Below are 26,769 nucleotides of genomic sequence, written 5' to 3' on the forward strand. Positions count from 1 at the left end.
GATAGATATATCTGTGCCTTGTGCAGCTTCAACATTGCATAGAAAACCAACATGACTTAAACCGGCATTTACAAATTATTTCAGCCACTTCCATATAAATACTTAAAGCTTTGTTTCTATGATTTACAAAGTATTATTAAATTCATATTCTACAAAGATACACTCATCATCTAAAAACGTAATGTAACAAACACATTATTAACCTCATACGATCCTATTTAAAAATCACTTTTATGCAGTACATAAAATTCCTATTTGATTGGTACAATTCCGTGTATCCATGTGGTGAAATCAAGATGGACAGAAGCTTTCTCCAAACGGTGGTCACATTTAGGCCCACACCTGTGGCAATTTTAATTCTAAATATTTTGGGAGAGAAAGACTTGATTATATACAAGGCGGCAGCAGTCTTTGGGAAGTGAAGACCTTGTGGTTTCTTCTTAACAACCACTAACAATTGTCTGTGCTTAAGGTGTTATTGGATTCTCTGGACACAATCCAAGAAAACGAAGAAAAATCAGGTCTCTTTAGGCAGGCATACAAGATACCTTTCATAACTTGGCATATATGAGTCGGCCTTCATAATCTCAACATCGCTTGTACTGATTAATATTATTATTGTCCCAAACATTGAGAAGGGCAGCAATTAAATACTTTCTCAGAAAGCACCATGAAGTATTGTTTATGCAAAGAGTTCATCTGTTGCCCACAATGGAGTCTTTTTAAAATAAAAACATTTGAGATTAGATCTACTCACATCATCGGATAGGGGCAAAATATTTTAAGACATGCTGAAATCAGACAGTAATGAATTTAATTTAGCATTAATGTAATGCTGTTTTTTTTAAAAAGAAGAAATGCCACTGAGGTGTTTCAAGAGAAAAAATACGTTCAACCTTGTTTTGCAAATAATGTTTTGCACATTATTTATGCAACGCTATTCCATACGATAGGATGCTTCGTAAAATATGCTTTCGTCACAATCTAACCTTTGCTATAAAACCCAGATTCTTGAGGTTGTGCACACATGAATTATTGGCTGTTGGAAAGAGTTTGTTTTTAAATTAATGAAGGCTGAAAGAAACCCTGCACCTAATTATTAAATTCACTTGCTCCCATTCAACAGTGAAATGTTCGTAATATTTATGAAAGATGACATTTGTTCCCTTCTCAAGTGATGCTCTGTCCTGTAATGCTTGAGAGCTTCAACGTTCTTTGCAACCACCATTTAATTTCACCAATTCTGCAAGTTTGGATACCCGAAAGAACACTTGAGGACTAAGATCAGCAACAGAAGACACGGCCTCTTCAATTTCCAGGCTGTCAGAAATCCAATTTCTTCAGCTGTTCATAAGTCAAAAAGAACTAATGCTTGTTAAGGGAAAAAAAAAAAGAAAGCGTTGAATCTTATTACTAAATAAAAAAGAGCCTGTAATTGTATTTAGTTGCTTTTCCTCCAGTTTTTCCCCCAGCAAATCAACTCATTCTTCTTGCAAGTATCTCGGCCAGGTAGCTTTGTTGAGTATATTTATATTTTTACTTCCTTTTTATGAAAGTAATTGTATTTTACAGTTCCCTTTTTCCTGTTTTCTTTTTAAATCAGTTCGTTTGTCTTTGCAGTGCCTTGGTTGAGCATCCTTGTTATACAAGTAATTGCATTATACATCTTTTTAAAAATCCCATCCAGACTTTTATGACTGCAGATTAATAGAATACTAAAATATTTGCGTATATATCTATATATCTATATATATATACATATATATACATATATATACATATATATACATATATATACATATATATATACATATATATATACATATATATATACATATATATATATATATATATATATATATATATATATATATATATATATATATATATATATATATATATATATATATATATATATTAGATTTCCCTTTATTTCCCTTTATTTATTTCTCCCTTTATTTATTTATCAGCACAAATAAATATATATATATATATATATATATGTTGTATTTGTGCTGATAAATAAATAAAGGGAGACTAGTATAGATCTATTTAATTATCTAATAGATATATATTTATATATATATATATTTAAAGTCACAACCCCTGGTATGCCCCAATTATGGGAGGAAGCTAACTGCTTCCATTATCTGTCAATCCGCTCGTCACAAGAGTCCATCATGACAGAAACCCAATATTTTTACTGTTGCCTTTGTTACATTTGTTGTATTTGTGCTGATAAATAAATAAAGGGAGACTAGTATAGATCTATTTCAAGCTATTTAGCTCTCATCAGCTAGCCATACCCTTACTGGGATTCGAACCTGTGCTGTATTACATCTTAGGCAGATGTCTTAACCATTAAGCCACAGGTCCTCCTCCTTATCAACTGAAGGCAGATATATATATATGCAAAAGTTTTGAATCTGGATCTTTGGTCTGCATTTTAAAAGCCTCTAATTTATCCTCTACTGGTGATAACATTTTTAACTGTATAATTATTGTCTTGCTAGTATATCTATTCAGTAAGCTTCATCGCCTCCTGTTATTCTATGTAATATTTTAATATGCTTTTAAAGGTGTTTTTATTTAGCTTAACTCTTGTGGCAACCCCTAAGGTAATCAAGAGTAGAATAGAGGGGGGGATAAAATGAAGAACTATATCCAAAGACTTTTATGTTCTTGTGACAAGACAGAAAATGTCTGTGAGTCAATCATTCATTCCAGTTAATTCAGAGTAAGGATGAGGGCAATCTGTTTTAAAAAGTGTAAGATACATCACACTTCTTACAAGGAATATTTTCTCCTATGACAAACAGCAAGTGCAACTAAGTATTTTTTAATCTTTCCACCAAACAGCAAAAATGGTACAAATTAGCAAGGAAAAAAAAATAACTTTGTAAATAAAGATGTGTATACACACTTGCTATTATGGTCTCGCTGTTACCAGGGGAGAAAATGAATGAACGAGGAAATGAAAATCCAGAAAGCAACGGCTCCCATAGGATTTATGCATCAGTGCAAGATACTCATTGTTGGCTAAAAGACGGTTATTTCGAATTGTAAAAACCCTGCAATAAACTGCGAACTGGCAGAAAGGTTTTAAGACGGAGAAAGCGAAATCCTACGCTTGCTTGGCATTAACTGGATATTAACTTTTTGTTTTAGAGAACTTCATATTTTATGTAAACATCTGAAAATATGGAGCTAGTTAAGCCACCAGGCCAGAAAGCAGGAGACAGAGAGTTCTAGTCCCATCTTAGCCATGAAAACTAACGGGATGACTTTAAGCCAATCACCAGGAGATTGTGAGTTCTAGTCCAACCTTAGCTATGAAAGTCAGTTGGGTGACTCTGGGCCAGTCACCAGGAGAAGGTGAGTTCTAGCCCTACCTTAGCCATGAAAGCTATCTGGGTGACCCTGGGCCAATCACCAGGAGACAGAGAGTTCTAGTCCCATCTAAGCCATGAAAACTAACGGGATGACTTTAAGCCAATCACCAGGAGATTGTGAGTTCTAGTCCCACCTTAGCTATGAAAGTCCGTTGGGGGAGTTTGGGATAATCATCAGGAAAGGGTGAGTTCTAGTTCCACCTTAGCCATGAAAGCTAACTGGGTGACTCCGGGCCAATCACCAAGAGATGGAGAGTTCTAATCCCACCTTAGCTATGAAAGTCAGTTGGAGGATTCTAAGCCAGTGTTTCTCAACCTTGGTCACCTGAAGATGCAGGGACTTCAACTCCCAGAATCCCCCAGCCAGCAGAGCTGGCTGGGGAATTCTGGGAGTTGAAGTCCATGCATCTTCAGGTAGGCCAAGGTTGAGAAGCACTGCTCTAAGCCAATCACCAGGAAAGGGTGAGTTCTAGTCCCACCTTAGCCATGAAAGCTAACTGGGTGACTCCGGGCCAATCACCAAGAGATGGAGAGTTCTAATCCCACCTTAGCTATGAAAGTCAGTTGGAGGATTCTAAGCCAGTGTTTCTCAACCTTGGCCTACCTGAAGATGCATGGACTTCAACTCCCAGAATCCCCCAGCCAGCAGAGCTGGCTGGGGAATTCTGGGAGTTGAAGTCCATGCATCTTCAGGTAGGCCAAGGTTGAGAAACACTGCTCTAAGCCAATCACCAGGAAAGGGTGAGTTCTAGTCCCACCTTAGCCATGAAAGCTAACTGGGTGACTCCGGGCCAATCACCAAGAGATGGAGAGTTCTAATCCCACCTTAGCTATGAAAGTCAGTTGGGTGACTCTAAGCCAATCACCAGGAAAAGGTGAGTTCTAGTCCCGGCTTAGCCATGAAAGCTAACTGGGTGACCTTGGAACCCTCTCATCTTCCCTTAGCTCAACCCACCTCTGTTGTGGGAAAAAGAGATAGAGGAAGGCGTGCTGGATTTCTTCGGTGCCTTATTTGTAAAAATAATAAAGACGGGATATAAATGAAAATAAATAAAACAAAATGTATGGGAAAAGGATACAATTATATTCCAAGGCCCAAGCCTTAACCAGTTGGGCCAGAATCCTTTGTACAACGCAGAAAACCCTTCGTTCTTCCAGGTCTATGAGAAATAAGAAAAATCAAATCTCTGGATTTTCCGTCATCCGCGCTCAATAGAGGAGACGCCGTCTCTGCAAATGGAAGCATAGATCCCATCCGATCCCGTAACCCCGATGAAGGACGAATGAAGACTGGATGGTGGACCTTGTCACTAAAGGTCCTTTCAAAACCACCAAGCCAGAACATCTACAAAGCCGGCTCCACCAGAAGGTGTCTCCTGCTTAAAAGTTCTCCAAAAATTAACTCCTAGGAAAGAACTACCGTACTTTTTGGAGTATAAGACGCACTGTTTCCTCCCCCCCAAAAAAGAGGGTGAAAATCTGGGTGTGTCTTACACACCGAATACAGCACTTTTTGGCCTACCCAAACCCCACCCCCTGTGCAAAAATGGACGTGCAGAGGGTTTGGGAGGCTTGTAGAGTGCTCCTGGGGGCTGGGGAGGGCAAAAATGAGCAAAAACCGGGCTGTTTTTGCCCCCCCCCCCAGCCTCCAGGAGCACTCTACAAGCCTCCCAAAGCTCTGCATGCCCCCCCACTTTTTTTTTTTTTTTTTTTTTGCAAAAAACGAGGCCTGCAGAGAGTTTGGGAGGCCTGCAGAGTGCAAAAACTTTTTTTTTTAATTTACCTCTTCAAAATCATGGTTTATTTATACTCCGGTGCGTCTGATAGTCCGAAAAATACGGTAGTCTGAAGTCAAGGATTATCTGCAGTTTTAGCCTCTTTATGCACAAGGAAAGGAACCTCCTCATCCCCATAGAGTTCAATCCTTAGGAGTTGAAACCAACGTCTGAAGAGGTTCCTTACAACGGAGAACTGGATTTTGATTCAAAATAAAAGCAGGAATCTTCCCTTAAATGCACCAAGAATGGCAGCAGAGAGAGCCTAAAGGTCAGTTTATAATAACTCACAAACAGATGTTCTGGACCACATCTTCCCATCACCCCTTGCATGGTTGGGACTCGTGATGGTTGGACCAAACCATGATTCCCGTCACAGTCCAACCCCACATTTCAGGGAAATGTCTTTTATCTAGCGACTTTCTTGGCCCTGAAGGAAATGGCTCTGACCGAGGCTTCCCCAAATCACAAAGCAGACTCCTTGTCCCAACAAAACCCCTTTTTGTGAAGCTCACGTGACTTCCTCCCCTTCACATCCAGCAAAGTGTCTTTCAAGGGTGAATTGACAGCCACAGACCTTATCGGGCTTGGAGAGCTGCCAGGCCGATATCTTCCAATAGAAGAAAACACTTGGCAAGGAGTCAGGAACAAATCTTCACACTAATTAAATGAACTAATGGCCTCCTGCAAACTCCACTCCCCTTTCGCTCCTCTTTAGTCCTTATGGGAGGGGCCATTCACCGCCCACCCGTGACTTTACTACCAAGTTGGCCCCTGTTTCTTAGCTGTTCCCTTCCCCTGGCAGCTCTGCACATGCGCACACTGGGAACAGGATCCAGCTGTTCTTCTGCTCCACTTATCTCCGACTCCGAAGGCAGCTGATAACTGGCATTTGGCCTTGGCCCCCTCTCTGCCTCCGATGCAGAGTCCCCGTCAGAGCCTTCCCCAGACTCCAGGACTGGCCCAGGTTCCTCCCCAACCTCCTCACTGTCCGAATTTGCTGCCGGCTCCGCTGGCAGGCCAAAACAGAAGTCTACTGACCTGAAGCAAGCAATCTAGTGTCCCCTTGTAGCCGTGCTGGGGCCCCGTTCGTAAGGTTCTCTGATTCATCATCCGCGTCCTCACCACGTCGATGGGGTTGGATGCCAGGGCTCCCGCCAAGCCGCAGGTGAAACTTGCTCTGAGAGAGAGAGGGGAGGGTGGAATTTGGAGGGTTACCCAAACCACCTTCTCGGTGAACGAGACAACGCAAAGGCGAGGGTGACGGTTTGGTTGTTTCCAAAGGATGGCATAGGATGGCATTTCCCAAGCTTGATGATTTTGACAAGGAGGAAGAGGAGGAGGAAGAGGAGGAGAAGGGGGAGGGGAAGGAGAAGGAAGAGGATGGGGAGAGGGAGGGGAAAAGGGGAAGAGGAAGAAGAGGAAGTGGTGCAAGGAGAGGGTTGGGCAGGTTGGGGAGAGGGGAGAAGGCAAGAAGATGGAGAAGAGGAGGAGGAGGGAGGGGAAGGGAGGAAAGAGAGAGAGAGAGAGAGAAAGGGAGGAGGAATAGAATAGAATTGTGTGATTAGACACACAAGGAATTTGTCTCTGTTGCATAAACTCCCAGTGTTCATACAACAATAGTGATAGATCATTATCATAGTCATTGTAAAAAAAAAGAAGCAGAGGAGGAGGAAGAAGAGGAAGGAAAAGGAGGAGAAGAAAAAGAGGAAGAGAACAAAGAAGGGGAGGAGGAAGAGGGAGGAGGGAGAGGAGGAAGAGGAAGGAGAAGGGGAGGAGGAAGAGGAGGAGGAGGAGGAGGGGGAGAAGGAGGAGAAGGAGGAGAGGAAGAGGAGGAGGAGGAGAAGAAGAAGAAGAAGAAGAAGAAGAAGAAGAAGAAGGAGAAGGAGAAGAAGAAGAAGAAGGAGAAGGAGAAGGAGGAGAAGAAGAAGGAGAAGAAGAAGGAGGAGGAGGAGAAGAAGAAGAAGAAGGAGAAGGAGAAGAAGAAGGAGGAGAAGAAGAAGGAGAAGGAGAGGAAGAGGAAGAGGAAGGAGAAGGAGGAGGAGGAAGAGGAGGAGAAGGAGAAGAAGAAGAAGAAGAAGAAGAAGAAGAAGAAGAAGAAGAAGAAGAAGAAGAAGAAGAAGAAGAAGAAGAAGAAGAAGAAGAAGAAAGGAGAACCCCAATATGGTCAGCTGAGGAGTTCTGGGAGTTGAGGCTTCCATCTTTCTTTACGAACTTACAGGAAGTGGGTGTACACTGTGTCTCCCATGAACCCGCTGAGGATTATGTGCTTCTTGGTGAGATCATAGATGGGCAGCTCCACACCAACCACCACAGCAGCTCTCTGAGCGGTAAGAGAGACTCCCTGTGAAAAGAAAGACGACAACAGCTGTGTGGCAAAATAAAGCAACGTCTCCTTTGACAAATAATTTACAGTTTTGTGATATTCAATTCTTTATTGAGCTACTAGTTGATAACCCGGGAATTGTCGGGGAATTTATTTATAGGGGGAAAATGTCCAGACCAAACTAATTTCTAATGTTGGATTTTCCCTCTTACCAGAGGGAGCCCCCTTGTGGAGTACTGTGAAGCCGTTAACACGGCAACTCCACTGTACAGTAGAAGCCGTTTTACGGCAGTACAGTAGAAGTCATTTTAAGGCACAACAGGCTGTATCTTAACAGAACACACACCCTGAGGGGTTTTACGGGTAACTTACCCCCACAGTGTTTGTTTCCAGAGTGTAAGTCATCTGTGTACCAAGTTTGGTTGAAATTGCTCAAGGCGTTCCAGAGTTATGCTGGAACACACACACACAAACACAGCCATTTATATATATATATATATATATATATATATATATATATATATATATATATATATATATATATATATATATATATATATATATATATATATATATATATATATATATATATATATATATATATATATATATTCTACTCTGGGATAATCCTCATAGTTACTCTGAAAATATGGGATAGAAGCTTTTATAAGTTACTCTTGAAAGAATCTGATGTTGTTTTCATTCCCCTCCCCAAAGCAAAACCTGCCGATTTGTGGGGAAGACACATACCTGAAATTCCCCATCCACCAGTCCTCCTGTTAATAATTCTCAGGATTTCTCCCATCCACTCAGTTTTCCCATTAATAATTCTTAGGGGAAAAAACCTGCAAGAGTTTCTCCCAAATATTTCAGGGACGCAGAGGCGGATGCTAAGGAGGAACCAAGAGGGATTGCTCTGCCCCTTTTTTGCAGATTTGGGGTTTTTTTCTACAATTGACAGGTCCTTCTTTGGCCTTTTGACGATCAGCAGTTCAGTTTTGCTAACTTCAGGCCGCATGGTGGATAGTAGACAGTGCGGCATAGTGGTTAGAATGCGGTATTGCAGGCTAATTCTGCCAACTGACAGCAGTTCAATCCTGACCGGCTCAAGATAGCCTTCTATCCTTCCGAGGTTGGTAAAATGAGGACCCAGATTGTTGGGGGAAATAGGTCAACTCTGTAAACCGCTTAGAGAGGGCTGTAAAAGCGGTATATAAGTCTAAGTGCTATTGTTATACTCTCCCTCTCCTTTCTTCACGCCCTTTTTTCCTACCTTTCTTTCCTTCTTCCCTTTCTTCTAATCCCTTCCTTCCCTTCTCCTTCTCAATTTTTTATTTCCCTCCTGCTCCCCGCATCTTTCATTTCCTTCTCTCTTCTTCTCCATCTTCTTTCCTCTTTTTTCCTTCCTTCCTTCCTTCCTTTCGTTTCTTTCTTCCCCTTCTTCTCTCCCTCTGTTTCATTCTTTCTCTTTTCTTTTGTAAGAGCCATGGTGGCACAGTGGTTGGAGTGCGGCACTGCAGGGTACTTCTGCTAGCTGCCAGCAGTTCGATTCTCACCAGCTCCAGGTTGACTCAGCCTTCCATCCTTCCGAGGTTGGTAAAATGAGGACCCAGATTATTTAGTGTGGGGGCGCAATAGGCTGACTCTGCAAACCAGTTAGAGAGGGCTGTGAAGCATCGTGAAGCGGTATATAAGTCTAAGCGCTATCGCTAAGTGCTATTTCGCAGCATTAAGTGCGGACTTTCAGGGCGGAATATTCCCATAAATCCACAAATCAAGAAACATTTTTCTACATGTCTATAAATGCAATCGATACAATATTATCCATTTCAACTTTAAATTCCAAGATACAGTTTGGTCCAGTTCGGGAAAAACCACCCACAATCCAGAAGGAGTTTCCTTTGCCCGCCCTGTGAACTTCCTCAAGCCACAAAAGAGAAGCACATTTCTGAACTGTATTGGATAACTTGCCTTCCACAGGCCTCGAGTGCCTTCGTTCTGATAAATATTCATGAAGTTTCCAAACATGCCCCCTTCGATGAGGCTGCCTTGGGCTTGCATCCGGATCTACGATTTGTCAGGGAGGGGAAAGAAGTTAAAAAATAAATAAATTAGAAAGCAGAAAAAAGCCTCAAGGGTTGAATCGCCCTGCAGTCTTCTCACGATGAAACGAGAAGGCATCTTTTCGTATCTGTGGGGCCGTCAATCAAAACAGCTCGCTGACCTCCATAACTCTACACCAGCTTCATTTCAAAGGTCATTTTAGGTCTCTTGCCCTTTGGTGGAGGGAGGGGGAAGAGAGAGAAAATGCATCCAGGAAGAGAAATGGAAAAAGGACGCATTATTGGCAGCACACGTATTTTCTATTATTGCAAGAACACGAGATTCTCTGCCCACTTTTGGCTATGCTCAACTGACTCCTTGCATCACTCCTATTTAAAATGTGAGATTACAGTCCTTGGCAGGAGAAAAGTTGTCTCTTCTGTATCACCCAAGTTTTTGGAAAAGAACAACCGTTCTCGTTGGCCAGAAAGGAAAACACAACACAAAGAGGCTGCTGGGTATCGAAAGGATTCCGAAGGAAACGCTGAACGAAATATTAAAAAGAGAAAATCCATCTCCGAAACGTTAAATGCTTAAAAATGAGCATAAATGGGAAGCCAGTTTGGTCTAGCGGTTAAAACACCAGGCTAGGAACCAGGAAATGGTCAGTTCTAGTCCCTCATTAGACATGGAAGCCAACTGGGTGATTTTGGGCCAATCACCAGGAGATGGTGAGTTCGCCTCCTGCGTTAGCCATAAAACCCATTTGGGTGACTTTATGCCACTCCTCCACGCTCTCAGCTCGAATCACCTCACAGGACTGTTGTGTAGAAAATAGGAGGAAGAAGGAATATTAGATACTGTATGTTCATCGCCTTGAGTTCTTAATAAAAAAACAAGAAAAATAAGAAAGAAAGAAAGAAAGAAAGAAAGAAAGAAAGGAGGGAGGGAGGGAGGGAGGGAGGGAGGGAGGGAGGGAGGGAGGGAGGGAGAACATCCTACATTAAGTGGGAAAATATTTCTTCCAGGACTGGTACAAGGCCTCTGGTTGAAAAACAGGAAAACAAAGCTTTGTAAGTAAGAAAAAGAAATAGCTTTGTGAAAAACACTTTAACTATAATATTAAGCAGCAACAGGCAAAGGCTTTGATCTCAAGAAGGACAGCCTTCAAGCCCATCTCGTGAGAAGTAGCATCCTGTAGCTGTGATTGAAACAAGCATTGGCTCAACCAGAGCTAAAATTCAACGACGTTTGTGTGTGTGTGTGTGTGTGTGTGTGTGTGTGTGTGTGTGTTTGTAGGAAGAATAGAGAGAGTATATCTATACCTGTATCTATATCTAATTTATATCTATCTCTCTATCTATCTATCCATCCATTCATCCAATCTTCCATCCATCCATCCATCCATCCATCCTTCTCTCTCTCCCTATCTACCTACCGACCTATCAATTATCTATTTATCTATCTATATCTATCTCTCTATCTATCCATACATTCATCCAATCTATCTCCATCCATCCATCCATCCATCCATCCATCTCTCTCTCCCTCTACCTACCTACCTGACCTATCAATTATCTATTTATCTATCTATCTATCTATATCTATCTCTCTATCTATCCATACATTCATCCAATCTATCTCTATCCATCCATCCATCCATCCATCCATCTCTCTCTCCCTCTACCTACCTACCTGACCTATCAATTATCTATTTATCTATCTATATCTATCTCTCTATCTATCCATACATTCATCCAATCTATCTCTATCCATCCATCCATCCATCCATCCATCTCTCTCCCTCTCCCTACCTACCTACCTATCAATTATCTATTTATCATCTATTTATCTATCTATCTATCTATCTATCTATCTATCTATCTATCTATCTACCTACCTACCTACCTACCTACCTACCTACCTACCTACCTACCTACCATCTAAAGATGGCATTTAATTTTGTTGTCCAAGGTGCAATGACAATAGATTAAACTAATCTCTCTATCATCGATCTGACATCTATTCAACCGCTACCTGTCTGCCTGCCTTCCCCTCCTCCCCTAACCCTTCTCTCTTTCCTCCTCCTTAAAGAATAGATGGCTAGAAAGACAGCCGATCGCTCTTAAGGTCTTGCGCCAAAGTCTTCCAAAATCAGCCCAAGGAAGCGTGGAATGAGGCCGAGAGCTCTTTCCCAATTCCTCCAGAATCAACAACTCCACATCCAGGCCTGCTGGGGGCCCTTTAAGAAATGCCTTGACCTCACAGCGGGGGGGGGGGGGGGGGAAGCGCATTTAAGGGAGAGCCAGAGGAATGAGAGCGGAGCGGAGGTCTTAAATTAGATACGACTAACACGCTCAACTATTTCCTTCTCATGACCTGCTGTAATAAAAGATAAAGACGGTTTTTTTCCCTCCGTATCATGATCCCAACAGACTGTTCCCTTGGGGGATATTTGGACAACGCAAGGAAAGAAAAAAGAGAAATTGGCAGAAATTGCCTTCGTGGCACGTCTTAAACGGTGCAAAAAGAGAGAGATTTAAGTTAGGAAATGGTTTCTAAGTCCAGGATTCGCTCCGCAGGCAGTCCTCGACTTACGACCACAATTCAGCCCAAATTTTTTGGCTCCTAAGCGAGAGATGGTTGTTAAGTGAGCTCCGTCCTGTAGCCACCATTGTTAAGCAAATTTTTGCTTTGCTTGTTAAGCGAGCAAGTGAATCTGGCTTCCCAGATGCTTGTCAGAAGGTCGCAAAAGGGGATCGTGTGACACCCCCCCCCCCGGATCGTCATAAATACGAGTCAGTTGCTGAGCGTTCGAATTTTGTTCTCGTGAACACGGGATTGCTGCAACGGTGGTAAGTGCGAAGAAGGGGCATAACTTTTTTCAGTGCCGTTGTAAACATTGAATGAACTGTTGTAAGTTGAGGACCGCCTGTATATACAAAGTAGTCCCATGCTGCTGCTCCACGCTTAAAAAGGACCAAGGACGGTTTTATGGGGAGGCAAGAGAAAACTACAACCAGGTGGAATAATTAATACTGGGAGTCCCTGACTTGTGACCGTTCATTTAGTGACCGCTTGAAGTTGCGACGGCACCAAAAAATGTGACCTTACAACCGTTTTTCACACTTAGAATCCCATGATCATCTCATCGAAATTCAGAGGCTCAGCAACTGGCATGTACTTATGACGGCTGCATTGCCCAAGGCTCTCTCATCATCCCTTCTTGTGACAAGCGAAGCCAGTGGGGGAAGCCAGATCCACTTAGCAGCCATGTGACTAACTTAACGACGACCGTGATTCACGTAACAACTGCGGCAAGAAAGTCCGTAAATCTCAAAACCACAGACGGGGTTTTAATAGGAAGCGATGTTTCCTCCTGGACTTGGAGCAGAGGCAGAGAAATCTGGCCGCATCTATCAGCCAAAGGATGTTAGGGGTCTCCGGGCCCCTCCTCTTATTCCTTGGGCAAAGATCAGAGACATTTTTGGAACCTCTCGACTCTCATTCCAGAGAGGTGACTCAGAAAGTTAGAAGGGCTAATAATATTGAATTCCAGAGGGTGATATTTAAGAACTGGCTTAACGGCACGTCCCTTGTCAGGTCCTGAGAAGATAGATAACGAGGACTTAAGGCTAATTAGTTTTCCCTTTAAATTGGGCTTTAAGGAACAGGCTGAAAATTTCTGTATTACGAAAACCATAACAATCTATGTCACTTATTTACCTCTATTTATATACATGAGTTTTCTATAACTACTAAGAAGCAAGGGCAGATTTATTCTCCTTCTGGTTATTTAAAAAAGAGAACCTCAAAAGTACAGGCAGTCCTTGACTTATGATGACCACATTTGTTAAGTGGATCACTGCTGTTATTAAGTGAGTAATCACGCCTGTCAAATGAATCTGGTCTCCCCACTGACTTTGGTTGTCAGAAGGTCGCAAAAGGGGAACACACGATCCCGGGACAATGCAACCGTCGTAAATATGAGTCAATGGCCAACTGAATTTTGATCACGCAGGGATGCTACGGACGGTTGTACGTCTGATAAAATGCTCACACGTCACTTTTTCAGTGCTGCGGTAACTTTGGTCACTAAATGAACCGTTTTTAAGTCGAGGACTGCCTGCAATCATCTTCTTTAAATGAGAATCCCTTGTAGGGTGGAGTCTGGGCATCTGAATGGAGCCAGGTGTTTTATTGGCCAGATGCTTTTCCTGTTGCCAATGCGGAGTTTTGTCCGGCAGATACATATTCTCATCATGCCCAGAGAGAGAAATAGCGGCCTCAGGAAATTCACAGCTGACTAGCCGCATCCTGCTTGACCTGAAACACGGTTGGCCCTTTGGTGCAAAATAAAATAAAACCAGAAGCCTAAGAACTTACCTTCAAGACATCCGTGGGGTTAGCGATGGAAGAGGAAACGACCCCAGACAGAATCCCACACAGCACATTGACAGCCAGGGTTTCGTCTGTTTTAGGGGAGGGAAAAAAATATCATTGCACTCAAGGTTTATGTTTGGGTGCCCAAAACAGTTTTGATTATGCCCTGAAGTTTCCTTAGCGCTGTTTTTTTTAAATGTCTTAACATTTAGGCAACAAAAACGAAATGCACAGGGACGGTATAGGTGGTACCTTGCTCAACAGTAGTAAATGTGAAAGGGATCTTGGAGACCTAGTGGACAACCATTTAAATAGGAGCCAGCCGTGTGCAGCAGCTGCCAAAAAAGCCAACACAGTTCTAGGCTGCATAAACAGAGGGATAGAATCAAGATCACGTGAAGGGTTAATACCACTTTACAATGCCTTGGTAAGGCCACCCTTGGAATACGGCATCCAGTTTTGGTTGCCACGATGTAGAAAAGATGTGGAGACTCTAGAAAGAGTGCAGAGAAGAGCAACAAAGATGATTATGGGACTGGAGGCTCAAACATATGAAGAACGGTTGCAGGAACTGGGTATGTCTAGTTTAATGAAAAGAAGGATTAGAGGGGAGGCATGATAGCAGTCTTCCAATATCTCAGGGGTTGCCCCAAAGAAGAGGGAGTCAAGCTATTCTCCAAGGCACCTGAGGGTAGAACAAGAAGCAACGGGTGGAAACTAATCAAGGAGAGAAACAACTTAGAATTGAGGAGAAATTTCCTGACCGTGAGAATAATTAATCAGTGGAACAACTTGTAAGCAGAAGTTGTGATTGCACCAACACTGGAAGTCTTTAAGAAGATGTTGGATAACCATTTGTCTGAAACGGTATAGGGTTTCCTGCCTAGGCAGGGGGTTGGACTAGAAGACCTCCAAGGTCCCTTCCAACTCTTGTTATTCTATTCTATTCTATTCTATTCTATTCTATTCTATTCTATTCTAATACAGCTGGAAGTATCTCCAACACTGGGAATTTTTAAGGAGAGATTGGAAAACCATTTGTCTGAGATCAAGGGGAAAAGCAACTCGGAACTGAGGAGGAATTTCCTGACAGTGAGAACAACTAATCAATGGGGCAACTTGTCTCCAGAAGTTGTGAATTCTGCAACACTGGAGCCTTTTAAGAAGAGACTGGATGACCATTTGTCTGGAATGATATAGGTCTAGGGTCTCCTGAGGAGTAGACCAGCAGGTTTCCTGAGCAGGGAGTTAGACTAGAAGACCCCCAAGGTCCCTTCCCACTTTGTTGACCCAAAGGGGCTTTTTCAGGAGGCAACTGGTTTTTTTCCCCCCTTTGAAGACGTTTCGCTTCTCATCCAAGGAGCTTCTTCAGCTCTGACAGGATGGTGTGGAAGGGAAGGGATATCCTCTCCACTATCCTGTTAGAGCTGAAGAAGCTTCTTGGATGAGAAGCGAAACGTCTTCGAAAGAAAAAAAGAAGAAAGTCCAGTTGCCTCCTGAAAAAGCCCCTTTGGGGTAACCAGGACCTGGAGGACGGAGAATCTCTACAGACTTCCAACTCTGTTATTCTTTTAGCTGACCCTTGCATTCAAGGTCTTCTAGCTTCTCTGCTCTGGCCTCTCTTTAGCTTTGATCTACGAGCTCAGATCTGCAAAAACAAAATCTGCTTACCTTCTGGCCGTTCAATAAATATCCTTTTCAAGCTCTGATAAGTGCCTATTTTTATGGTCCCGTAGGAGGCCTGGCGTAGCATAGCCGGGGCAATTCTGAAAGAGGGGGAACACAGGTGTAATAAAATCAAGTGCCTGGCTATCCTGCAGTCTTCTAAACACTTGTTCCGACCGAGGCTTCCCAAGAAAGCATAAATGACAATCTTAGCCCCCCCAAAACCCTCTTTTATTTAAACAGCTGTGAATTATGTTCTTTCACAGCCCGTAATGATTCACAAACAGTCTGTGAAGAGTCCCACAGAAGTCTGCCAAAGTCTTTCATGGAAATACTGATAAGCCCCCACCTTTCTCTCCCTTGAAACGCTGCCAGAGACTTCGTGGCCAAATAGTTTTGCAAGACAAATGGAGCACAGAGTCAAACGGGGCTTCTCAGAGCTTGAACCAACCAGAATGAACTCATTGCTTCCTGCAAAGGCTCACGCGCCATTTGCTCCTGTTTTATGTCTTATGGGAGCGGCCAATCACCTCCAAGCCTTACTCCCAAGTCGATCCTTTTTGTCTTAATTGTTCTTGCCGTCTGGCAGCTCTGCGCATGCGCACACTGGGAACAGGCTCCCACTGTTCTTCTGCCTCACTGATGTTAGACGCCAGAGGCTCCGGAGGCAGCACATAACCCCCAGATGGCCCTGGCCCCCTCTCTGCCTCCGACACAGAGCCCTCATCCGAGCCTTCCCAAGACTCCAGGACCGTCCCATGTTTCTCCCCAACCTCTTCGCTGTCCGACTCTGCTGCCAGCTCCACAGGCCACTGGCAGACCGTAACAACCCTTAATACTCGAGGTGAGGAAGTTATGACCCCCCCCTTGGTGGCTGTAGAAGAGCTCAGGGGGGCTCCAAAGATGGTTGACCATCAGTGCAAATTAAAAGAGATTTGTACTTGTTTATTTGGAATGCCTCTTGGTCACTGATTGGATTACATCCTGCTGTTTTCCTGGCAAGGTTTTTCCAAAATGATGTGTCCTTCCATTCTTCTTCTTCCTAGGGCTGAGAGAGCAGTGGGCCCCAAATCCTCCAGTTGGGTTCCATGCCTAAAGTTGGACTAGAACTCACAGTCTCCCGGTTTCTAAGCACTACATCAAACTGCCTCTCTTATATCCGTTATTACTGGTTGGATCAGCTATTGTTGGAAACCGTTCTCAGCTAGGAATATGGACTTCTACAAACTCAAGACCCTAGTTTAACTCCCAAGGGAATCGATGAAGCGTGACCCGTCAAAACCGCGGTCCACAAAAGCGCGATCGACGAAAGCGCGCATTTGACGTCATCACAGCGCGACGAAAAAAATTAAAAATTGAAATAAAAATAAAATTAAAGCAAGCCGATTCACATAAAGGTAAGGGTTAGGTTTAGGTTTAGGGTTAGGGTTAGGTTAAGGGTTAGGGTTAGGTTTAGAGCGTTAGGGTTACGTTCAGCGTTAGGTTAAGGGTTAGCGTTAGGTTTAGCGTTAGGTTAACGGTTAGGTTTAGGGTTAGATTTAGGCTTAGGTTAAGGGTTAGGTTTAGGGTTAGGTTTAGGGTTAGGTTTGGGGGGGTTAGGGTAAGGTTCTCACTTTATTTTTACATTTTTCGATCACAGCGCGATGTTTTCGTCGCACTGTGATGACGTCACGTACGCGCTTTCGTCCACCGCGATTTTGTCGTCCGCGGTTTTGTGGTGGAACCTCGATGAAGAATCTATAAATGCAGAAACCACCAACAGTTTGTGTGCAAAGCAGGAGAGACAAAAATGCACATTTTCCAAAAGGGTTCCCCCCCTCCCCCCCAAAAAAAAATTTCAGAGTTAAATGTTCCGGAGAAAAAATAGAGAATTTTAGGAAGCACAAAACTTTTCAAGGACTGTTCAGCAGGTTCATAATCAATCTTATAGGGAATGTAGGCATGTGGGTGTGGGTGTCAATGCACACTACAGAAAGAAGAGATTAACAACACCACAAACTTTAAAAGCCACGTTTGCACCTAAAAAGGGGACACAATTTCCTATCCTATTCATCAGTTCTTATCAAGCAATTAAATGGCTTTTTTCCTCAATGGGAAATGCCAGGTTAATACCAATTAACCCACTAGGAAAATAAGCTAGGAATGTGACTCAGAATTAAATCCAAAACTTAGTCTAAGCCAAGGTGGCGCAGTGGTTAAATGCAGCACTGCAGGCTACTGCTAGATCAGCAGTTCAGCGGTTCAAATCTCACCGGCTCAGGGTTGACTCAGCCTTCCATCCTTCTGAGGTGGGTAAAATGAGGACCCAGATTGTTGGGGGCAATATGCTGACTCTCTGTAAACCGCTTAGAGAGGCCTGAAAGGCCTATGAAGCGGTATATAAGTCTACTGCTATTAAATCCAAAACTTAGTCTAAGATAATCTAAAACCCCAGTTTGAGAGGCCAATTTGGGCCATTGGCTAAGGCGTCAGGCTAGAAACCAGGAGATTGTGAGTTCTAGTCCGCAAAGCCAGCTGGGTGACCTTGAGCCAGTCATTTCCTTTCAGCTCTAAGATGGAAGCAATGGCAAACCACTCCTGGGAAATCTTGCCAAGAAAACTGCAAAGCTTTGTCCAGGCAGCCTCCGAGAACTGGTTACAATTAAACTGAGGAAAAATAAAAAAAATACAGCACGCTGCAGACACGTTTGTTGCTCAACTGTTTAACCAGAGAGACACATCTGCACATTTCAACAACACACAAAACAGGCAGGGTTAGAAATCTTACCCAGAGTACAAAGCCTTCAATCCTTCTTCCCTGAATATTTTCCCTAGCGCGTGAAGCATTCCACGGTAACGGATATCTCTATGCTTGGCATCGTTTTTCTGTCCTTGGACCTGCAGCCGCGTTTTTGTCAGATCGATTGGGAAAGTACCTTCATGGCCAAGAAGAAAACTGGTTAGTTCATGAATTATGAATTTACAGAAGTGCATCCATTCCAGAATGAAGCAAACTTAAGTTTCGGACCTAAATTGGACAGAATTTCCGTGTTTGTCTATTTGCGTGGGGTACATGCATATGTGCCTGTTTAAATAACCTGCGTACTCAGGATGGAGGGGGGGCCTTAAATTTTTAAAAAATGGCTGGTTTCATTAAAATTAAAAATCTACTTTGATCAAATGTACTCTTCAAATTAGTTTATCAAACCCTTCAAATCATCTATATAGCCCTTCAAATTATCTATAATTCAAATTATCTATAAATCTGCTATTCCCCATTCCGTTATCTGTTAGAATATCTGAATATTGTTGTTATTGTATATATGCCACAGTTTTGCTCAAGGCACTATGGATAATGAAAGTGTGAAACACCCCCACACACAAAATAAACGATTAACAACAGAGTATAAGTTTGGATAACAAATCAAATGATGTTGAAAGAAAAATAGGAGCCATAATTGCATTCCACAGGCTGGGAGCAAGCGTTAAGACAATAGGAAAGTATATTGCTAGCAAGATACGATAATATTCTGACCACTTTTGTAAACATTTAGTTAGGCTGGAGACTTGTTTTTGTGCGAAAGTATTAATTTCCTGCCTTTTATGGATACTTCCTCACTTTTTCCTTTCCTCAGTTTATACTGTATCAAAATTCAATCACAATGTAGATCTACTTTGAAGGAAACTTAGTTTTAAAGAAGTTAAATTCCCTTTTTTTTTCCAGAAATATAAGTCTTCCTTTTAAAATTCCTTTTTTTTTAATTCAAAATTTATAGCTCAACTGCTTCAAGGAGCATCAAATTCCCCGTGTTGAAAAGGAAGGATATGCATTTATGAGGAAGTCCCTGCTAAAATGTAATTGAGGTCCCCTAACTATGCTTTTAAAGTAAGGTTTATCTCCAAGAAATCTTAATAACAATTAAGGCCACGTTTCATTACCCAACTAAAAAAAAAAAAATCATTAATGGTTTGCAAGTAAACTACCAACTTCCTCTACCTCTTTTGGATATTTTGCTCATTCCAAAATTGAAATTAAAAACTGCCATGTTTGTTAAAAAAAAATAGATACACCATCACTGAAAATAGTGACTTATGACTGTTTTTCACACTTATGACCACATCCCCATGGTGATGTGATCAAAATTCGGACGCTTGGCAACTGACTCATACTTATGATGGTTGCAGTGTTCCATGCTCCTGTAACCCCCTTTTGCAAAGTGGGGAAGACAGATTCACTTAACAACTCGGTTACTAACTGAGCAACTGCCAGGATTCATTTAACAACTCTACCAAAAAAAAATGGTCAGACCGTGGGGCAAAATTCACTGAACCAAGGTCTCATTTAGCCACCCAAATTTTGGGCTCAATTGTGGTCGTTAAGTGGAGGACTTTAAAAAAAATGAACAGGTTGCAAAAGCATTAAATTAGAGGATGGCCCCTCTCTTGCGGTGCCCACTTGAGTTACGATGTGGCAGAGATTGTAAAGTTTTCAGTGCCAAGGCACGTTGGCATCCAGAGTTCAGTTCCAAGTTAATTAAACAACTGCATTGGGCATTTTTCTAACTTAGCAGTAATCTTCCGTCCGGTTATTTCAGAGTTCAGAGACGCACCACACTCTGCAGTGATCGAAGCCAAGCCTCCGTAGACAAATGGCTTCCAGTTCAAAGCCGCCATGCTCCTGAGTGCCTCTTCCCTCTGCAAGACAACAACACAACAACACAGTTGTTAAAAACATCTTCCTGATAGGGCAGGGATTGGTCTGTGCACAGCCCTGTAGCCCCCAGCCCTTTTGAATACCCCCAAAGTACGTCCTTGACTTATAGCAGTTTGATGAGTGACTGCTTGGAGTCACAGCAGAACAGAATGAAAGAAAATTGGAAGGGACCTTGGAGGACATCTAGTCCAGCCCCCTGCTCAAGAAGGAGACTCTATACAAGGCTGTCCAGCCTTGGCTTAAAAGCCTCCTGTGATGGAGCAGCCGCAACTTCTGGTGTCAGGTAGTTAATTGTCCTCACGGTTAGGAAGTTTCTCCTTAATTCCAGGTTGCTTCTCCCCTGGATTAGTTTCCATCCATTGCTCTTGTTCTGCCTTCTGGTGCTTTGGAAAATAAGTTGACCCCCCCCCCCTCTTCTTATGACATTTTTCACACATATGTCTGTTGCAGCATTCCTATTGGCCGCGTGATCAATATTCAGAGGCCGGGCATTTGATTCATATTTATGACGGTGGCAGTGTCCCAGGGTCACATGATCCCCCCCTTGCGTCCTTCTGACAAGCTGAGTCAGCCGGGAAGCCAGATTCACCCAACCACCGTGTGACAAACTAAACTGCAGTGATTTGCTTAATGACGGCGGCAGCGAAGGTCATAAAACGGGACAATTAGCAATTGTCTCGCTTCACGACAGAAATGTTGGGCTCATACGTGAGTTGTACATCAAGGACTCTCTGTACCCTACTGACGTTCAGCAGACAAAAAGGCTAATTCTGAGAAGGCTATTTTTTCATCCTTTTCCATCCAAGGGTGGAGAATTCATGGGTTAAACCTCACCAAGGCTTAACAGGCCTCTGGAGGACTCTCAGCTTGGTTGGGGGGTGCCCTCTGGCAGGTCTTGATGGCCTTCAGAGCTCAGTGGGACCAGACCAGGTTAGTAGCAGGCTTGGAGACCACTAAGGGGTCAGATAAATCGGGGCATTAAAAGGATCTCATTGAAGGGTGCAATAGCCAGCAACTGAAATAAAGAGAATAATAAGAGTTGGAAGGGACCTTGGAGGTCTTCTAGTCCAACCCCCTGCTCAAGCAGGAGACCCCACACCATTTCAGACAACTTCAGTACTGCTGGCAGAAAAACTTCACACACACCATCCTGAAAGGACCTGGGAGCCCATCATGGGTAGAGGGACATTTCCCTGAACCCCGAAAACCTGAATAAAATGGGGACGACGAAACCAGAAAAATCACTCCCTCTGGCAGTAACATTCCAATGCATTTTCTCTTGAACTCACGGCTGAGTAATTTTATTTGGCCTTTTTTTAATTTAATAAGGTTGGTTATCAGTTTTTTTTTCTTTTTACCCCCCACCCCCCACTTCTCTTTCATGCAAATGTATGATTCCTGACAATCAGAACAATTAGCCAGTGGAAGGACTTGCCACCAGACCTTGTGGCTGCTCCATCCGTGGAGGATTTTAAGAAGAGACTGGACAGCCATTTGTCTGAAACGGCACAGCATCTCCTGCTCGAGCAAGGGGCTGGGCTAGAAGACCTCAAAGGTCCCTTCCATCTCTGTTATTCTCTGTTCTCTGTTTTTTATTGCTGTTTCTAAAAACAACAACAACTGGGAATAGCAGTTAGACTTATATACTGCTTCATAGGGCTCTCAGCCCTCTCTAAGCGGTTTACAGAGTCAGCATATTGCCCCCAACAACAAACCGGGTCCTCATTTCACCCACCTCGGAAGGATGGAAGGCTGAGTCAACCTTGAGCTGGTGAGATTTGAACAGCCAAACTGCAGAACTGCAGTCAGCTGAAGTAGCCTGCAGTGCTGTATTATAACCACAAGGAAGGAAGGAAGGAAGGAAGGAAAGAAGGAAGGAAGGAAGGAAGGAAGGAAAGAAGGAAGGAAGGAAGGAAGGAGGAAGGAAGGAGGAAGGAAAAGAGAACGAGGAAAGGAAAAAAGAAGGAAGAGAGAGGGAGAGCAAATAGCAATAGCAGTATCAGTTAGACTTATATACCGCTTCACAGGGCTTCCAGCCCTCTCTAAGTGGTTTACAGAGTCAGCATATTTCGCCCCCAACAACAATCCGGGTCCTCATTTCACCCACCTCGGAAGGATGGAAGGATGAGTCAACCTTGAGCCGGTGAGATTAGAACCGCCGAACTGCAGATAATAGTCAGCTGAAGTGGCCTGCAGTACAGCACCCTAACCACTGTGCCACCTTGGCTCTTCCAGGATCAGAGCCAGCAGCCAACAATTTCGGGTTAGCTCCTTTCAAAACCAGGCGGTGAACTTTAGCCTGTCTCCTGACAGCTTTTGATCACGCAGTGCCCGCCCGGCTCCCTCTCCGAATTCTCATCCTGAGCCTCATCTATTGCAGCCCCCCCAGGTTCGTTCCAGCCCCTTTCTCAATTGCTGCAACTTTCTCTCTCCAGCCAGCCCCCCTTCTTCTCAAAAGTCAAGGAGAAGCAGTCCAGCCCTCAGGCGTCTGCATTTACGACTCTGGCATCACATGTGGTTTTTGCAACTAGCTTAGGGAGGGTTTACACCGCAGTGCAAACCAAACAACACACCCCCTTCCCCCTTCCCAGCCTTGCTTGTCCTGTTTTCAAACCAGCCAGCCAATCTTCCCTCAAGCCAATGTCCTCTTCAAAAGACAGAGAAGCTTTCCCTGGGTCATTGTCAATTTTTACAGGAGGTCAGACTTGACTCATGGTTACAGTGACCCCCCACATCCTTTGTTATAAAGGACAGCCCTCTATTTAAGAAAAAGAAAAAAAGAAAATCTTGTCCTTTGGATGTATTTTGTTTTTTAAAACTTATCTTTCTTCTCGGATTTTGGTCATTTAACTTTGAGGGCACCAACGCTTAAGGCACCGTTTTTTTTACATTCCTTTGAAAAAACATGGAAACGGAATTAGCATTGTTTAAATAAGTTTACATATACACTTTGAGTTTAGGTATTTGTATTAGGATATGCGCTTCTATAAAAGTTTTCCTTGCTTTTCCTCTTTGATTTTCTTCTTTAAGGCAAAGTTACCAATACAAGCAATTAAATTTTTTTTTAAAAAATCTCTTTTCAGATTTGTCCTTTAATAATAAATATGCAATAATGGTCACTGTACCTTCCAGACAACATTATACAATATTATACAATTAAGCAATAAATTGTATATTATATACAATATGGTCTTTGTATCTTTAAGAAAACTCCCCATGGAACATAAAAATGCCTCCAGGATTATATTTATTGTCTTCAATTTATGCCTAATGTTCTTTTCCAGCATATTTCATGGAGACGCGTCTATTTTTATCCAAGTATGCCCGTCGTCATCTGACAATGAGCTTAACCATATCGGTAAAAGACTTAAAGGCATCAGACCTTAAACCCCCTTAGGGTTAAGCTTGGTTTAGTTCTTTAGAAGCTTAGAGTGTCAAAAGGAGCAAGCTTCTTTGGTGACTTTATAGGTTCAATCACTGTGTGAACCTCCTTTTCTTAAAAATAATAATAATAAACTGAATCTTCTTGGCATACCGCAAAACATAAATTTAAGCACCAATAAAAGGGAAACGTTGGGAAATCAAAGGGGTTCCTGGTGGATATCCCTGACCCATCCAGTAGAGGTTTTAAAGGGCCAGGAACACAACTTACAACCCCAATGTTGAGCCCAACATTTCAGCCGCTAAGCAAGATGGCTGTTAAGTGAGTTTTGCCCCACTTTATGACCTTTCTTACTTCTGTCCTTAAACCAATCATTAAATTAATCCCATGGTTGTCAGGTGAATCTTGGCTTCGGTCGCAAAAGGGGAATCACGTGACACCTTGGGACACTGCAACCGGCATAAGTACATGCCAGTTGCCAAGCCTTTGAAGTTTGGTCACGTGACCGTGGGAATGCCACAAGGGTCCTACATATGAAAAAGGGTCATCAGTTTCCTTTTTTCCAGGACTGTTATAACCTCGGTCACTAACCGAATGGTTGGAAGCTGAGAACTAGCCGTTGTGCCTCTGTGCTTGGGGGCGGGGGCGCTTTGGGGCTTTCCTCGTGGCCTCCCATCCCGCTGCTCACCTTTTCCGCCAGCCCCTGCAAGAGCCAGGTGTAATTCAGCATCAGCGCTACTCAAGGGCGCCTCGGCGGTCAAAGCGGGAGAGGAGCCGGCTGTTCCTCCGCGCGGGCGGCTGCCAAATGTGCCGTCCAGGCAGGGACGGAGCTCAGACAGCCGGGAAGGGCCGGCCGCAGAAGGAGGAGCCGGCCCAGGGCTCCGCCAGGCAGGTGGAGCCGAGAGCCGGCCGGCCGAGCTTTGCAACCGGGCGCCCGCGGGGCTTGGCTCTCCCAGGCGGAGGCTTTGCAAGAGAGGCAAGAAGGGGAAGGCTCGCCAGGACACCCACCCTCCCCACGAGACCCCAGACCCTCCGCCCCCCCCCCGCCCCGGGCTCACTTACCGGCCAGCCTCCCGCAGAAGCGGCCCTGGGACCCCGAGCAGGCAGCGGCCAGGAGGGGAAGGCGGGCAAGAAAGGAAGGGAGGGACGGAGGGAAGGAAGGAGCTCACAGAAGCCGGCCGGGCCTCCCCGCCTTTCGCTCGGCGCTCCTCCCCAAGGGACTCGGCGAGAGAGAGACGCCCCGGCCCCCAGCGGAGGCAAATGAAGGCGTCCGAAGGGAGGGAGAGAAAGAGAAAGAGAGAGAGAAAGGAAAGTGAAATAGAAAAAAGAAAGAAAAACTCGAAAGGAGTCAAAGAGAAAGAAAAAACAGAAAGTGGAAAAGAGAAAAGTCAAAGAGAAAAAAAAGAAAGAGAAAGAGAAAAGTCAAAAGAGAAAGAGAAAGAAAGAAGTCAAAAAGAAAGAAAAAAGCAAAAATGGAAAAAAGAGAGAAAAAGAAAGAAAAAGGGACAAAGCGAAAAAGAGACAGAAAGAGAGAGGAAGACAGAGAAATAGAAAGAAGGGGAAAGAAAAGAGAAAGAAAAAGAGAAAAAAGTCAGAGTCAGACAGAGAGAGAGAGAGAGTGAGAAAGAAAGAAAGAAAGAAAGAAAGAAAGAAAGAAAGAAAGAAAGGGGGAGGGAGGGGGGAATGTGGAGAGAGACTGGAAATCTCTACACAGTGGAGCTGAAGACAGCAAAGGAAGAGGAATATGTAGCTCAGCTTCCTACTAGCCAAAAGTGGGTCTTGTGGTAAAGAAATGCCTGGGCTAGCTCAGTGCTTTGCTGTGTTTTCTTCTCAAATACACACCTCCCTCTCTCTCTCTCCCCCTCCCTCCCTCCCTCTTACACACAAACACACAATCTTATCTATAGACCTGAGATTTCTGGTGCGTTCTTCCTCCAACTGCCAACCAGATATAAGATATTCTGCTTTTGGAGATCAGCTGAGGTTTTGGCTGGCATGATTCCCCTATTTGCACATACAGTATTAAGGATGATTTTATCTGTCTAACGTACAGGAACTAAATGTCAATAAACCGATACTAATTCTTTTTCAAGACTTTGCTGTTTGTTAGTCAATATTACTTCCAACACAGCTAAAATATTTTTTTTGGGGGGGGGAGGGGATTATTTATTTGTTTAAAATTTATTGGCAGTCCTTGGAACAAATGTCTTTATAATTGAAGCAACACAGTTTGTTTTTCCAATGTTTTGCTTATCTCCCAAAGTCCTTCTTAGCCAGTCATGGCAATATTTTCAGAGAGCCCATAAAAATCCAGCTTTTCCGGGAAACATCAGTCAGATGGCCTTACCCACTGCAAATTAAATGCATAATTATATATTAGTCCGTTAGATTTACTCCAAGTCTGCATGATTTCTCCAGATTGTTCCTGATGAGTTACCAAAACAGAGGCTTTTAATGTATTTACTACCAGATAGTTCCAAACTGACATCTTCAGTTCATCTATTAAGTCGTGGCTCCATTCTTTCCAAAAATGGTTTTCAGGGGAGGCTTGAAAAAGGAGGAAAAAGACAGAAGAGATTTGAATGAAACCGAAATCCTTTTGGTTTTAAATGAGTCTTTTCTTTTAACATTGTTAATTTTCTTCTTCAGAAAGTTTTCAAAGGTGCAATTTGACAATAGAACTGGAGTTGGAACTCATTTTTCTGCAAAATGCAAGTAGCCCTCGCCTTCCAAGCATTTGTTTAGTGACCGTTTCAAGTTATCACGGCACTGAAAAAAGTGACTTACAACTGTTTTTCACACTTATGACTGTTGCATCCCCATGGCCACGGGATTCAGGCGCTTGGCAACTGACTCATATTTATGACGGCCGTAGTGTCCCAGGGTCATGTGATCCCCTTTTGCGACATTCTGACCAGCAAAGTCAATGGGGAAGCTGGATTCACTTAACGACCATGTTGCTAACTTAACTGCAGTGATTTACTTAACGACCATAGCAAGAAAGGTCGTGAGATGGGGGAACTTCACAACTGTCTCACTTTGCAATATAAATTCTGAGCTCAGTTGTGGTCATAAGTGGAGGAGTTATGGACGTACTTGCTTCTAATTTG

General features: G+C 43.3%; 1 protein-coding gene across 2 annotated transcripts; it reads right to left on the reverse strand.

Moving 5' to 3' along the window:
- SLC25A30 (solute carrier family 25 member 30) lies at positions 1-24,487 on the reverse strand. Of its 2 annotated transcripts, XM_087726280.1 has the most exons (10): positions 24,348-24,487; positions 20,174-20,258; positions 18,352-18,499; positions 15,591-15,685; positions 13,923-14,008; positions 9,465-9,560; positions 7,387-7,511; positions 6,209-6,347; positions 4,472-4,552; positions 1-1,365 (listed from the first exon to the last, which is right to left on the reverse strand). In XM_087726280.1, exons 1-10 carry the CDS (start codon positions 24,387-24,389, stop codon positions 1,324-1,326), a joined length of 939 nt encoding a protein of 312 aa, XP_087582406.1. In that variant the 5' UTR covers positions 24,390-24,487; the 3' UTR covers positions 1-1,323. The 2 variants fall into 2 exon arrangements, with proteins under 2 accessions (XP_087582406.1, XP_087582405.1); XM_087726279.1 differs by lacking the exons at positions 1-1,365; positions 4,472-4,552; positions 6,209-6,347; positions 7,387-7,511; positions 24,348-24,487 and adding an exon at positions 21,721-21,814 and having other exon boundaries at positions 9,160-9,560.
- Positions 24,488-26,769: the final 2,282 nt, after the last annotated feature.

Source organism: Thamnophis sirtalis, unplaced genomic scaffold (assembly GCF_051295495.1).
Source record: "Thamnophis sirtalis isolate CommonGarterSnake01/CBP01778 unplaced genomic scaffold, rThaSir2_p1.2 scaffold_12, whole genome shotgun sequence".
NCBI lineage: Eukaryota > Metazoa > Chordata > Lepidosauria > Squamata > Natricidae > Thamnophis > Thamnophis sirtalis.